The 15,532-nt window shown below is 39.4% G+C and overlaps 1 protein-coding gene across 1 annotated transcript; it reads right to left on the bottom strand.

Moving 5' to 3' along the window:
• Positions 1–13,397: 13,397 nt before the first annotated feature.
• Positions 13,398–14,305, bottom strand: LOC104585605 (agamous-like MADS-box protein AGL80). The gene has a single exon (XM_010242541.2). It carries the CDS (start codon positions 14,300–14,302, stop codon positions 13,577–13,579), a length of 726 nt encoding a protein of 241 aa, XP_010240843.1. The 5' UTR covers positions 14,303–14,305; the 3' UTR covers positions 13,398–13,576.
• Positions 14,306–15,532: the final 1,227 nt, after the last annotated feature.

The raw sequence follows: 15,532 nt of genomic DNA on the forward strand, positions 1-15,532 counted from the left end.
AGAGTTAAATAACAAAACCAAATTACCTACCTGGAAGTCCTTCCGAACAATATGCGCATCGTGCCATCTCTTTGTCCTCTCCTTGTATAGCCTGGCATTCTCATATGCCTGCAGTCTAATCTCATCTAACACATTAAGCTGTAACATTCTCTTTTCACCTGTAGTCTTCATATCGAAGTTCAGTGCCTTAATTGCCCAAAAGGCCCGGTGTTCCAACTTGATAGGAAGGTGATATGCCTTGCCATAAATCAACCTATAAGGGGACATACCAATAGGGGTTTTGTAAGCAGTCCGATACGCCCATAGAGCATCATCTAGTTTTGCAGCCTAGTCTTTCCTTGACCCATTGACAGTCTTCTCCAGAATCTTCTCAAGTTCCCTATTAGATACATCGACTTGCCCACTAGTCTGGGGGTGATAGGATGTAGCCACCCTATGATAGACATTATATTTCTTGAGGAGAGAATCAAACTATTTGTTGTAGAAGTGGGAACCCCCATCACTAATGATAGCTCTAGAGACTCCAAATCTCGAGAAAAGCTTCTTCAAGAATTTAATCACTACCCTAACATCATTGGTGGGTGATGCAACCACTTCAACCCACTTGGAGACATAATCCACTCCCACCAAAATGTAACGGTTCCCATGTGAGGATGGAAAAGGGCCCATGAAGTCAACTCCCCACACATAAAAAAATTCGATCTCTTGAATAGAAGTCAATGGCATCTCATTTCTCTTGGAGATATTTCCTACTCACTGGCAGCGATCACATCTAGCAACAAACTCTCTAGAGCCTTGAAATTATGTAGGCCAAAAGAAACCACTCTCTAGAACCTTAGCAATTGTCTTTGTTGCACCAAAATGACCACCGTATGTTGAGTCATGGCAATGAGTAAGAATGTCAAGCATCTCCTCTTCGGGCACACATCTCCTAATGATATTATCACCACAAATCTTGTAAAGGTAAGGATCTTCCCACAAGTAATGCTTAACTTCCGACAAAAATCACTTTTTCTGCTGATAAGAAAAATCTGGTGGCACAATATCACAAGCTAAATAATTTGCCAAATCTGCATACCAGGGTGAACTCAAATGTTGGATAGCTAGAAGGAGTTCATCTAGGAAGTTCTCATTGATCTCAGGCTCATCCTCTCTCTTCTCAGCACCCTCCAACCTAGACAAGCGATCGGCTACGACATTCTCTGATCCTTTCTTATCTCTGATCTCAATATCAAATTCTTGAAGGAGTAAAATCTAGCGGATGAGTCGTGGCTTTGCATCCTTCTTGGCAAAAAAGTACCTGAGAGCATCATGGTCAGTATAAATTATTACCTTAGAGCCGAGCAGATATGATTTGAATTTGTCCATTGCAAACACCACTGCTAACATCTCCTTCTCAGTGGTTGTGTAATTGAGCTAGGCATCCGTCAAAGTCCTGCTTGCATAATACACAACATGCATCTTCTTGTCCTTCCTTTGCCCTAACATGGCTCCAATAGCTTGATCACTCGCATCACACATAATCTTAAAAGGCAAAGACCAGTCCGGTGGTGAGATGATCAGATACTAAAGCTGATTTTAACCTGTGAAAAGCATTCAAACATGCATCATCAAACTCAAAAGGGACATCTTTAATCAGCAATTTAGTAAGAGGTTTAGCAATAGGTGAGAAATCTTTAATGAAACGCCTATAAAAGCCCGCATGGCCAAGAAAACCTCTTACTCCCTTTACCGATGTAGGAGGTGGCAACTTTTCAATGATCTCTATTTTAGCTCTGTCAACCTCTATACCTTTGTTGTAAATTTTGTGGCCCAAAACTATGCCTTCCTCCACCATAAAGTGGCACTTCTCCCAGTTCAGAACTAGGTTAGTCTCTTCACATCTTTTAAGAACCCTGTCAAGGTTAGCCAAACACAGATCAAATGAATCACCAAAAACAGAAAAGTCATCCATGAATACCTCAATTATGTCTTCAATCATGTCAGAGAAGATGGCCATCATACACCTCTGAAAGGTAGCTGGTGCGTTACACAACCCGAAAGGCATTCGCCTATAAGCAAAAGTGCCATATGGGCATGTAAAAGTGGTATTTTCTTGATCCTCTGGAAAAATAGAGATCTGGTTATATCTAGAATAGCCATCCAGAAAGCAATAATAGGCATGACCTGCAATTCTTTCCAACATCAGGTCAATAAAAGGAAGAGAAATGACCATTCCTTGTTGTAGCATTCAACTTGCGGTAATCAATACACACATGCCATCCATCAACTACCCGCTTAGAAATAAACTCACCATCTTCATTTTTCACAACAATCATACCACTTTTCTTGGGTACACACTGAACAAGACTGACCCAAGAACTATCAGAAATAACATAGATAATACCTGCATCAAGAAGCTTGACAATTTCTTTCTTCACTACTTCCTTCATGTGAGGGTTCAATCTTTTTTGCCTCTCAGCTGTGGCATGAAATCCGTCCTCCATGTGAATCTTGTGCATCACAATAGAAGGGCTAATACCCTTTATGTCAAAAATCTGCCAACCTAAAGCCTTAATCCTATGCCTTACCACATTTAACAGTTTTTGTTCCTGCTTATTCGACAGCTTGTTTGAGATAATAATAGGCAAGGTATTATCATCTCGTAAGAATGCATACCTCAAATATGATGGTAAAAGTTTCAAATCAAACTTAGGGGGCTGCTCAATAAAAGGAGGAGTGGGTTTAGCACTTCTTACCAGTAAGTCAAGTGTAGCAACAGATTCAGTGTCACAAGCATTTCCGTCCACTACATCATCTTCAAAATCTCATTCTACCTCACTAACTTGACATACTTCTATCACACATGAATCGATCACATCAGTTCTCAAACAAAGTTCTTCCTCCATAGGATGCTTCATAGCCTTGGACATGTTAAACCCCACTTTGTCATCACCAATTCGAAGGGTCAGCTTTCCTTCATACACATCAACCAAGGCCTTCCCTGTGTTTAGAAACAGTCTGCCAAGGATCAAAGTGCAATCACGATCCTCCTCAAAATTGAGCACAGCAAAGTCCATAGGAATTATAAACTTGTCCACTTTCACAAGTGCATCCTCAACCACGCCATGAGGTTTCTTGATGGAATGATCCGCCAACTGCAAAGTCATCAAGGTAGGTTTTACTTCTCCCAGACCAAGTTTCCTGAAAATAGACAAAGGCATCAAATTAATGCTAGCACCTAAATCACACAAACACTTAGGAAACTCAATGCTACCAACAACACATGGAGTTGTAAAACTCCCTAGGTCCTTCAATTTGGTAGGCATTTTGTTGGTGATGATTGAACTGCACTTTTTAGTCAATGGGACAGTTTGGTCATCCTCTCATCTCCTCTTATTATTGATGATCTCCTTCAAAAATTTAGCATATTGAGGCATTTGGGCATGAGCCTCAACAAAAGGAATATTGATTTGCAGCTTCTTAAAAATATCAAAAAAATTGGAAAATTGTTGTTCAGTCTGCTGCTTCTTCAGTCTTTTAGGAAAAGGGATTCGTGTGACATAGGGTGAAGGTTGGGCATTAGAGTGATTCCCCTTGTCACCTTGGTTCTCTTCTGACCTTTCACTGGGTTCCTCATCATAGATTTCAGCATTGGTTGACGAAGGACTCTCAACATCTGTACCTGTCCTCTTACCTTGCGGAACCCATGCCACCTTTACGATTGCGGTCACCATGGTTGCATTTAGTCTATAAATAAAGAAACATTCATATGTGTTTTGGTGGTGTCTATGCTAGCCAAAGTCATCATGTATCAGTCTTCGTGGCCTATTTCATCGGAATACATCAACACCACTCAATGCGGTTGTGTCACGGGAAGATGCCAAGGAGATAGAGTTCTATGTAGACAAGGAAACACACCCTGCCGAGGAAATGGGAACCTCCTGGGAATCTCGGCAGGCAACCTCAACCCGATAACCCTAGCGAACCTTATCCAACTACGATATGAATGTTTGATTATATAAAGGCATCTCCCCTCAAGGTAAAGGACTTTTACTCTCAACCTAGCTTGGCATCCTTTGTAGTTACCCTGGTTTGGACGAGCTTGTTCTCTTTAGATCATTCCGAACGATATCCCATCTCTTACTGACTTAAGGGTTAAAGTGCCTACTTGGGGAACAACTCCTTGAGCCTCTGACTCTCGTGATTGCATATTACCTTAGTGCACGTCTTTGTCCTTCCACCTCAATCTCGTCTAGTTAGCAGAACTATCTAACTGCATCCTCAGTTCAAAACACCTCAGATTGGACAGCATGATATTGGCGTCATTTATGGGAAACGTACAAAAAGCCTATTCCTCATTTTATCTCTCATCATGCACCAAAAATGACAATGCCTAATAACACTTTCGACTACTCTAGAGCCTGCTCCCCATCTTGGGGATCCCACTCGCAATGTAGCTCCCCTCCATGAGAGGCCCAACCACAAGCACAGGTCAACCCTACCCAGTTCAACACCCTACAACAGAAGGCCAACCATATAATAACAATGATGGAAGGGTTGGAACAATAGGGACACGTACCCCCAACCACTCCCCTCACTTCGCAAGTGCCCGTGACGGCTGAACCTCGGATTGAGGACCCCGAAAGGTGCCCTATAGAGTAGTAGAAGACTAGGATAGAGCTTGAGCGACCCCACCCATCTCAGAAGTCCAATTCCCAATTTCAAACCCAAGCCAGCGACGCCCATAATCGATCCCATCACATCAACATTCGACTCCTTGTCAAAGAATAGCTCGGCCAACGTTTACACCACCAACAACCTCCAATCTCGTTGCTCGAGTCCAACTCTATATGAGACTAACAAGCTTTGTCCAAAGTAGAGAAATCAACAAACATTGGTCTGGTGGACCGAAATGCGGAGATCAAAAGCCTATAAGAAAGACTAGATGAGTTGGAGCGTAACCAAGTAGACTGCAGCGCGGCCCCTCCGGTGAGCCAACCCATGAAGATGCACTCTACCAAAGAGTCAGTCTTCACACAAGAGATCATGGACGAGCTCCCTCCTCCACGCTGGCAGCCCCACAGTTTGAGAAGTATGACAAAATCTTAGACCCAAGTGATCACCTCGAAGGGTTGAAGGCGATGATGATGCTCCATGGATCATCTAAAGGCCTCATGTGCAAAGCGTTCTTCGCAACCCTCCAAGGCATGGCCCAGATGTTGTACGCTGCTCTGCCACCACAATCTATTACCACCTGAGAACAGATTGATACCCGGTTCTTGGCATAGTTCACCACTAGCCAACGACACTAGAAGACCTCAACCAACCTGATGCAAGTATGACAAAAAGAGGGGGAGATGCTGGAGGACTAGATGACAAGGTTCAACACTAAGGCCCTCCAAGTCCAATGCCTAGATCAATCAGTAACCATAGCCACCATCATGAACAGACTATGCTCATCCAAGTTCAGTTCCTCCCTAAAGAAGAATTCCCTAGCCCCTTTGATTGCGCTCATGACATATGCACAAAAGTACATGAACAACGAAGAAGCCCAAGAATTGTGCAATAGAGAGCAGGAAGCCCGGAATGACCAAAAGCGCCAAGACCAAGATGATGAAAAGATAGACCATGACAACTAGAGACCAGACTACTGCAGAGACAGTAGACCAAGGACCCCGCCACCGACATATCGCAACTCCATCCAACTCAACACATCATAGTCTGAGATTCTAATGCAAATTTGTGACCGCAACTTTGTCTGGTGGCTAGAAAAGATGGTTACAAGGCAATAAGAGAAGTTGGGACAAGTACTACGACTTCCACTGAGACCATGGCCAAGAGACTGAGAGATACAACAACCTCCATCACCACTTGGAAGACCTTGTCCAATGTCAGTACCTTGATGGATTTGTTGACATTGAGGAGAAGAAACTGAGTGAAGAGCATGGCCGCATTGAAGTGCCCATAGTGCAAACTCCTCTAATAGGAGTCATTGCTGTCATCATAGGTAGGATGGCCTTGGGAGGAGAGAGAAACTCAACCCGAAAGGCCTACACCTAGCTGCACCAGATCGATGGCATGGAGCTAAAGCAAGACACCCCCATCACCTTCACTAGCGACGACCTCAGGGGAGTGCAAGTGCAACATAACGATGTTCTGGTGATATTAGCGGAGATCGCCAATTTTGAAGTATGTAGGATCCTCGTGGACATGGAAAGATCAGCCGACATTATCTTTGAGGAGGTGTTCAGAAAGCTCATTATAGGGAACAAGTGCCTTCAATTAGTCAACACCCCTTGGTAGGCTTCTCCAAGGACTCGCTAATACTAGAGGGAAAGATCACTCTACTACTAATGATAAGTGACGACCTCAGCACCAACGCAAAGATTGTAGATTTCATCATCATTTGCATCATTTCCCTATACAATGCTATCCTCGGCCGACCAACGCTAAATGCACTACGGGCCTTGATTTCAACTTACCCACTTGGTTGTGAAGTTCCCAACCACGCACGATGTAGGCGTTGCCCAAAGAAACCAGTGCATCGTGAGGAAGTGTTACGTGACGGCTTATAGAGGAAGATCTCATGCCAATAAAGCCCTTGCCACCAAGAACATAGACCTCAGGGATGAGCTTCATACATAACATGGCCAACCTGTGGAATACCTCGTCCAGGTACCCCTCTTCGATGGTGACTTAGAGAAAACCATCCAAATAGGGCCTCTCCTAGAGGATAGTCTCTGGGAAAACATTGGCTGGTTCCTAAGGACTAACGCTGACTTGTTTTCCTAGTCTATAGTTGACATGCCAGGGATTGACCCCAACGTCATAACCCATTGTCTTAACACTAGCTCATGTTACCAACCTATGAGGCAGAAGAAGAGGAGCTTCACCTCTGAACGGTGCCAAGCAATCAACGAAGAATTCCAAAAGCTATTAGACACCAACTTCATCCAAGAACTAACCTACCTAGACTATCTTGCAAATCTAGTGATGGTAAAGAAGGCCAATGGGAAGTGAAGGATCTGCATTGACTTCGTCGATCTCAACTGAGTTTGTCCGAAGGACAGCTTCCCCCTATCGAGGATAGACCAGCTCGTTGATGCAACAGCTGGACACAAATTCCTAAGCTTCATGGATGTCTTCTCTAGCTATAACCAGATCCAAATGTGCCCGAATGACCAAGAAAATGTTGATGCTCACATTAGGTCTTTTGAGTTAAAAGACAACATATCCCCCAATATACTATGCTTTGATCACTTTTCTTTGTACTATGAATTCTAATAAAAACATTAAAATATTATTATTTTCATCATCATTTGAAACTGCCACATTCAACGCACGTGCATGTTTACTAGCTATAATAAAGAAGAGAAAAGGAAAAGATTCCAAAAAGATATGAATAGAATACTAATTGGAATTTTTACCTCTGATAGTGAACCATATTTGAAAGCTTACTGTGTGAGGTACTTGAATAAGTTTTTATTCTAGTATGCCCCTTCATATGATAGCTTAATGTGCTTCAAGCATTGACAAATATAGGCACATCCATATCTTGCACAAATTTAATTAATTATAATAGAGGTAATAAGAATAGAACACTAGACCACTTGCTCTATTCTAATGCCATTTCCAAGTAATTGTTTAACATAAAAGCTTAACATGTTGTTTGAGGTCCCTAAATAGGTTTTTATTTTAGCATGCCCTCTCACATAAAAGCTTACTAGGCTTGAAAAATGGGCAAATACAAGCCTATTCATACCTTGTGCTGAAATTTAGGCCGTGTTTGGTTCAATTCTTATTCTTTCTCATTCTTACCCAAGATGAAATTCTAAAATGGACAAAAATGGGTAAAAATAGGTAGAATGACAAAATATTGCTATGAATTCTTTTCAGACAGACAAGTGTCCTATGTTGCTCATTTTCATTCTTCAAAAAAAAAATAAAATTGTGTTGTTATTCATAAACCACCAGCCTAGGTCTCCAACAGTCAATGTATACCAATTGACATAGATGTTTTGTAAAAGTACTATCATAAAAGTGCTTTCGTAAAATTTTTTCCATAAAAGTATTTTCATAAAAGTACTTCCATAAAAGTGTTTTTATAAAAGTACTTTTGTAAAAGTACTTGCATAAAATTGTTTCTACAAAAGTACTTTCATAAAACTACTTCCGTAAAAGTGCTTTAGTAAAGTAATTTTATAAAAGTATTTTTATTAAAGTGCTTTCATATAAAAGTATTTTTGTAAAATTACTTTCATAAAAGTGCTTTCACAAAAGTAAACATCTATGGCAACAGTTTTGTAGGCAAAGTTTCCTTAAAGAATGAAAATGAGCAAGATGGGGCATGATTATTTTTCATGCTGCAGGCTACTCAATTTTTGTGCAATGGGGCTGATTTTTCATTCTAAAAAGAATATGGCCCATGGCAAGAATTTTGTAACCAAACACTAATTTTATTCATTCTTGCCCATTCTTACCTAAAATGAGCAAGAATTAAAAAAAAGAGTCCCGGAACAATGAACCAAACATGACCTTAGTTAATTATAATAGGGGTGATAAAAATTGAACACTTACTCTAATATCATTTCCAATGAATTGTTTAACCTAAAAGCTTAAGTTTGGGGTAAAGTCCTTGAATAGGTTTTTATTTTAATATACCCCTCACATGAAAGCTTTTGGGGTTTGAAGAATAAATAAACATAAACCTATTGATAACTTGTGCTAAAACTTAATTAATTATAATGGAAGTAATAAGGATAAAAAAACTAGACCACTTGATCAAACAAACTCAGATTTTAATACCATTTGAAGGAATTGTTTAACTTTAAAACTTAAAGATGTTATGTGAAATCATAAATAGGTAAATAGGATTTTGTTCTTTGACACACACCCATGACTATAGATGTGTCCTTGATGTACATTTTGTAAAATAAAAAAAAAAGAGTAAACAGTTCAAAATGTTACACAATCTCGCCATTGAAAGCGGGTTTATAAGCAGAGATTAAAGGATGGAACCAGGAGGATTCTAGTCAATTCATCGATTCAAAGTTTCATTCTTGGCACCCATAGCAACCTGACTGTTTCCACTTTAAACAAATTAATACGCGTTCCTATCAGATTGAGTGTGCTCTATTATTTTGCACTTGGTTAAGTCAGGTTAAGCTTGGTGGGCTAGGGTTCATACTAGCATACGCCAAACCCAACTTTTTGACATTCTTGACCTGATCAATTTGAAACAAATAATGCATCCAAATTTTGTGGGCCAAAGAGGGTATTGGGGTGCAAATTTTGTGGGCCAAAGAAGATATTGGGTAAACGGATGCCCAAACCAATGATTTAATTGTTAAATAAACTGTTCATTGGGTTGGGCCGGATTTGCAGATTGGATCAACTTTTTGCCAGGTTCGAACACTGGAGATCCACATCCAATACGCCGTGAAGTAAAATCCTTTTATGGATATTGATGGCTCACTTCATAACTGAAATTGGAGTGATCACCCATTGGAATTGATAAATAAGGATTGATGGCTCTCCGAGAAGATGGATCAAATAAAAGCTAAAACAGCTCAACTTATCTTGAAAAGCAATGCGGTTACATACCGCTTTCTCTAATCAGTGTTGATACCAATTTCTTTTGGTTTGAAGGAAAATGTAGGAAAACCTGTGATCACCCATTGGAATTGATAAATAAGGATTGATGGCTCTCCGAGAAGATGGATCAAATAAAAGCTAAAACAGCTCAACTTATCTTGAAAAGCAATGTGGTTACATACCACTTTCTCTAATCAGTGTTGATACCAATTTCTTTTGGTTTGAAGGAAAATGTAGAAAACCTTTACAAAGCTTGTATAAGTTTTCCCATCTTTCCCTTCCTTTCCATTCTTTTTCCTTAAACCAAACATAATCTAAGAGGAAGTATGGGGCAAGAAAGAGAATCAGTACCCGTGAATATAGGGAAGGGAAGCAATCATGAATGGGAATGCCTTTGTTTTTATCCATCCTGATCCCCCATTTAGGTGTAGGGACTAGGGACTTGAGAAAAATGATGAAAGAATAGACCCTCAGCTGTTTTCTCTCCACGAAGGGAAAAACCTTGGCTGTTTGCGGTGAGAACATTCTCAGGCATGACACTTTACCATGGTGCGGGACAAAGGAGTAATTGCTCTCATGTTATTTTGATTAGAATAGGGGTGCAAATATGATCCGATCCAGTCCTATTTGGTCAAATTCGGATCACCCTTGGTCGGATCTTTGGATTGGATTTGGATCACCTCTATTCAATCCGATGTGTTATATATATATATATATTATTTACTGATTTATAAATATATTATTTATATTGTATTTTTATAAATTTGTTATATTATTTATTTTGCATAAGAAACATGTATATATGATGAAAATAATTAAAAAATACTTGTATTTTTGTTTTTTCTTTATTTAAATTGATATATTTTATTTTTTTAATAATTTATCAAATTATAAAGAAAACAAGTCAGATCAAATCAGATTCAAAGATCTGATAGAATTCGAATTCAAATCGAGTCCTATCAGATCCGATCAAATCTTCAGACCAGATCGGATCCGACATGAACAACGTTGGATCATATTCGAATATACCCTGATTTGAATCCGATCCAATCCGTTTGCATCTCTAGACCAGAAAAAACAAACAAGGGCATGAATGAGTCAACATGTCATGCTTTGAGAATGTTCTCAATGGCCTACGAGTTTTCTCTAAGGCAAGGGACCCCCCTGCAAACTACTTCCTTTGGTTGTTATCATTTGAAAACCACCCTTCAATTCTCGTACACGAGGTTGAGGTGACAATTTCATTGCAACAATGAGGATTCTGTTGAGGTCCTTGTGGTAATAGAGGCATTGGATATGAGAAAGCAGAAGAGAGTACTCGTGGCCTTGTTAGAGGATGGGAGGAAGCCAATAATAGGCGGGATGATCGACCTGTCTTGTATCAAAAGTCTTCAATTTCTTCTCCCTCTTCTTCTACTTCCTCATTGTCCTCTTAACTTCATGGATGATTTTGGCAATTTTGAAGCCTTCTCAAAACCTTCATGAGAGAGAGAGAGAAGCTATAACAGAAAATGCTAGCATTCGGCCTCAATTAACACGCAACTAGTGCTACAGCTACCAAAGTCGATGGGGCTTGAGGAACCAAACTGTGTTCAAAGTGGAAAATGAGGACGAGATTCTACCACCACATGCGACATGGAAAAGGAATCATCAGTTTTAAAGGTCCCTGTTGCCTGTTGGAGTAGAAGAATTCTCCAACTGGGCTTAAACCAAGTTTAATGAATCTCTTTCAGAAATAGCTTGTTTGGTGTTCAAATGAAAAGCAAGAATAATTCCTTTTGAAAAGACCATTTCTCACCATAAATAAAAGTATATGCTTGAAGAGAAATTGTACCCACCAGTTGTTCCAGATATAAGTGGCAATGTGTTATATATATTTCCACCATGGAATAAGGACAAGTAACAAAAAAATTATCAATGTAAACAAGGTCTTTTTTTTTCTTATATTAAAAGATAAATAAAAGGGTAAAAAGGTGAAAAATATTTTACTGCAGTTATTTAAGTGTTGCAATTCATTGGTGATTAGATTTAAAGATTAAAATATAACCACCCTTTTACAAGTATTCATATTATATTATATAAGATTATTAAAATACTCTGATTTAATTTTTATTAGATGAAATTGATGAATGCAATAGTTGTTCAACGGGCCTACAACCTCTCATATTTTATGGTGTGGGGTGTTATCATTGATTCCATGGTATATAGCCACCATGTCAGTTAATCCAAATTAAAGTGTTAAGCATTGGTTGGATATATGAACATTCAGGTTTTACATGTGTCCTTTAATCCATGTCTTTGTGATTATTGAGTTAAGACTCTTGGTCCTTGTCATCATATATTGATTTGCAATTTCCAAATCCCATATTCCGTATGGATTAATTAGTGGAATGCTGGACAAGAGAGCCAATGAAGAGCGTCCGACCTAATGGACTAATGTAAAGTATGCATATGTGCAAAGTAGTATTAATTATATATGATATATGGTATTTAATTACTCCTGACATATATAATTAAATAAATGAGTTTGGATTTCCAACTTTGTAACAAGGAAAACCGATTTAATTCCAAATAAATGGATTAGGAGTCCTCTTTCCCTAATAGCATTAATATTACCCAGAGAGTTTATAACCACTTACGTACCTCATTGTTCTTAATGAACCATCGGAGCAAATTTCCTTGAAGGAATGTAGTGAGATTGACCAGCTGGTTCTTGGTGATCAGCTAATTTGATCCATCCTCCTCACGTTTTAAATGAATGCAGCAACCAATCAATTATATCGTTAGTCATATTGTTAATTAAAATTACGGAAGACAATTCATAAAATCATAATGGCCGGGCAGACCAGTAATTTTGTAGATTTTTTTTTTCTTTAATTTGATGTCGTTTTAGTTTTAGAATGCTAAGCTAATCGTAATCGCAGAAAGAGAAAGGAGTTTGTTTTTATATACAAAATAGGATTGAGATTGAAGGAAAAGAGTCAATTGCATATGCGCAATAATATACTTGCTGGTAAGGGTGTCAATGGACCGATTTTGGATTGGAACGTGTTCAGTCTAAAATCAACTTAGACGGATTAAACGGACCAATAAGATATATTGGATTGGACTAATTTGGTCTAAAATATTTATTAGAATGGATTGGACCTAATCCATCCGTAACAAATTTATATTGGATTGGGTTGAATTAAGCCAATATTTAGTCCATTGACATAGGATAAGAATACATGTGTTAGTGGACCAGGTTTAAATTGAAACCAATCTACATCAAAAATGAATTTGGAGAGATTATATAATCCAGACATTGAATTAGACCGGTCCAAATTAGTCCAAAATATTCATTGGATTAGATTGGACCTGATCCATTTATAATGGACTCACATTAGACTGGATCGGATTGGACCAAGTCCAGTCCAATTGACACCCCTATCTGCTGGAGAAGCAAGGACCCACCCATGGGCCTTGGGATAATGGAATAAACTTCGGTGAAATCGGAACCAAATAGGATAGGGCATATAAAGCGACACAGAAACCCTAGCTAATTATAATTAAATCCTCAGCTCCATGGAGGGTGGCGCTCCTTCATGCGTTAATTGGATTCACAATTAATCTTGACTCTTGATTCAAGAGTGGGGCCTTTGGCTTTGGCGGTGGCTGCAGAGTTTAGACGGAAGAAAGGATGGATCCATGCATCTGGGTGGATCGATAAATTAACTGGTTGCAAAGATTAAGATGCATATACAGCAAGGAAAAGGAAGCAAATTAAACTAGTTGATGAGAGTTATTCATTTACATCATCTCATATACTTAAAAATGGAGAAACACACCACAAACAGCGATTCTAAGTACCTAATTAACCTAGATACATAGTGTCTATATAGTACTAGTAAGGGTTCAAAAGGATGACCCTTGGCCTCGGAAAATATGGAATACCAACACAGTAAAAGTTTTACAGAGAGCAGCAAGCATGAGAGAACTCAATAAATTAATTGATTGCTGATTAGGGAAAGAAAGGATTAGACCAGGAACTAGCAGGTTCCCCATAAGTAGCAGGCATCACCATGTCATCCCCAGCGCAACCCACATGGACGTGTTCGTGTGGGTTCATGACGTCCATGAACCAGGATTGCCTCTGCAAGGCCTCCATGGCCACCTCTAAGGTTGTCCTTTCCGCCTCACTACCTCCTTCCCCATTCCCATACCTCATCATCATCCTCTTCTCGTCTACCGGAAGAAATGGTGGGGGAGGTGTCCTCGTAAGGAGTTCGATCCTCTCTTGTATTGCCTTCATCTTCTCCTCCACCATCCACGCCAAATCACCCAAATCCTCAACACCCACGTCGTGCAAGCTCTTATTCCCTGTCAAGGCCTGATTCATAAGTTGGGTGATCTCCAAATCTCGGTTCTCCTTCTCCTGCCTCTTGAGCTGCTCCTTCACTTTGGATATCCTTTGCCTCAGGAATGCCTCCTGGTTCATCATCTTCTTGCTTTGTTCCATCTCCGGCAAGCTCTTGAACCTTGCGATCACGCGTTGGGCCTCCGGCGGGGACGGCCAGACATCTGGCTGGCTGTCGTAGGGACTGTAAATGATGGCACAAGCACTCACCCCGCACAGGGTGCTAAGCTCACTTACCTTCTTCATCAAACCCTTCTTCCTTTTCTTGAAGGTGGCCTTCCTAGCCGTCTCATTAGCGATCAGAGCAAGCTTCACTTTCTTCCTCGCCATGGATTGATGGGAATTGGGGACAAGTGTGGTGTTGGGTATATATTATTTATATAGAGGTGAAGAGATACGATGTATTAAGTTTAGAAGATTTTGTTGGGGAGTAGTAGATAGGGGCAAGGGAGGGAGGAGATTGACGATGGAATTGGTAGTTTTTGATTTTGAGAGCGCTACAATCTACATTGTCATTTATGTATTTAATTAGGTAAAGAAAATCTCGGAGTAGAGAGATTGAGGTAATGTGTGAAACTGTAAATTGTAATGGTTGGATGCTAGCTAGGTTTTGTCTTAAGTGGGACAGCCTAGCTGTATATATTACTCTTTACTCTTTAATGAATGATGGCATGTATGCATGGGCTCCTATCAATGTATCCACTACCCAAAGTCCAAACGGCCGGTTTTAAAATCAGGTTCCTCTCTCAAGTCATCAAGTCTGCAAGTCTGTATCTTGTTCACAAATTAAAGTCGAATCAATTATCAATGTTTAATTTTGTTCGTCACAATCACAGGAAATTGTAGGAGACTGACTCTACAATTAATCTACCTAGCCTCTAACAATATATACATATGCCGTAGAGGATGATCCAATTAGTGAATCATTTCTCATGTATATTTTGGGCTTAACCATTGGATCAACATATATAATTTTTCTCTAAACAAAGGTCAGCCAATTCAAGTGAATTTTGGGTTTGGCCCAATAATGAGATGCAGCATATATAAATTATGTTAATTTTTAGTTAATGCCTCGTATATGGTATCTTTGTATTATAAGACACCTGGAAAAAAAAAATCAGAATTAAATACTTATTTATATATGAAGCAACAATAATTAAGCAGGCGAAAACCCAGCAACCAGTGTTTGTACTGTTATAATTCTTTTATCAATGCATATGAAAGAAAAGGAAGTCGAATGAACACGTTTGTAGGTGTTTATATATGCATCTACGAAAAGATCTTGTGTGTTGTGGAATGCAAATCAAAGGCCTCAAACTCAAAGTGGAGTTGAATTCTGCACAAATATAAAGTCTAGACTATAGAATTCTATGAGTGAGGCCAAACTTTTGCTCCCCTGTAGGATCTCGTAGTTAATGAAGAGTAAGAGGAGTTTCTGCAATCTGAGACGAAGGATTGAACTCTTCAGGGGATGAAACTAAAGTTTCTTTTTTTTTTTTTTTAATTTTCTGAGTAAGGGCTGTAAGGCCAAGGCCGACCTTTTGCTTTTAATTAGGCTTG

This window comes from Nelumbo nucifera, chromosome 4 (genome assembly GCF_055504915.1).
Source record: "Nelumbo nucifera cultivar China Antique chromosome 4, China Antique-T2T, whole genome shotgun sequence".
Classification (NCBI taxonomy): Eukaryota; Viridiplantae; Streptophyta; class Magnoliopsida; order Proteales; family Nelumbonaceae; genus Nelumbo; species Nelumbo nucifera.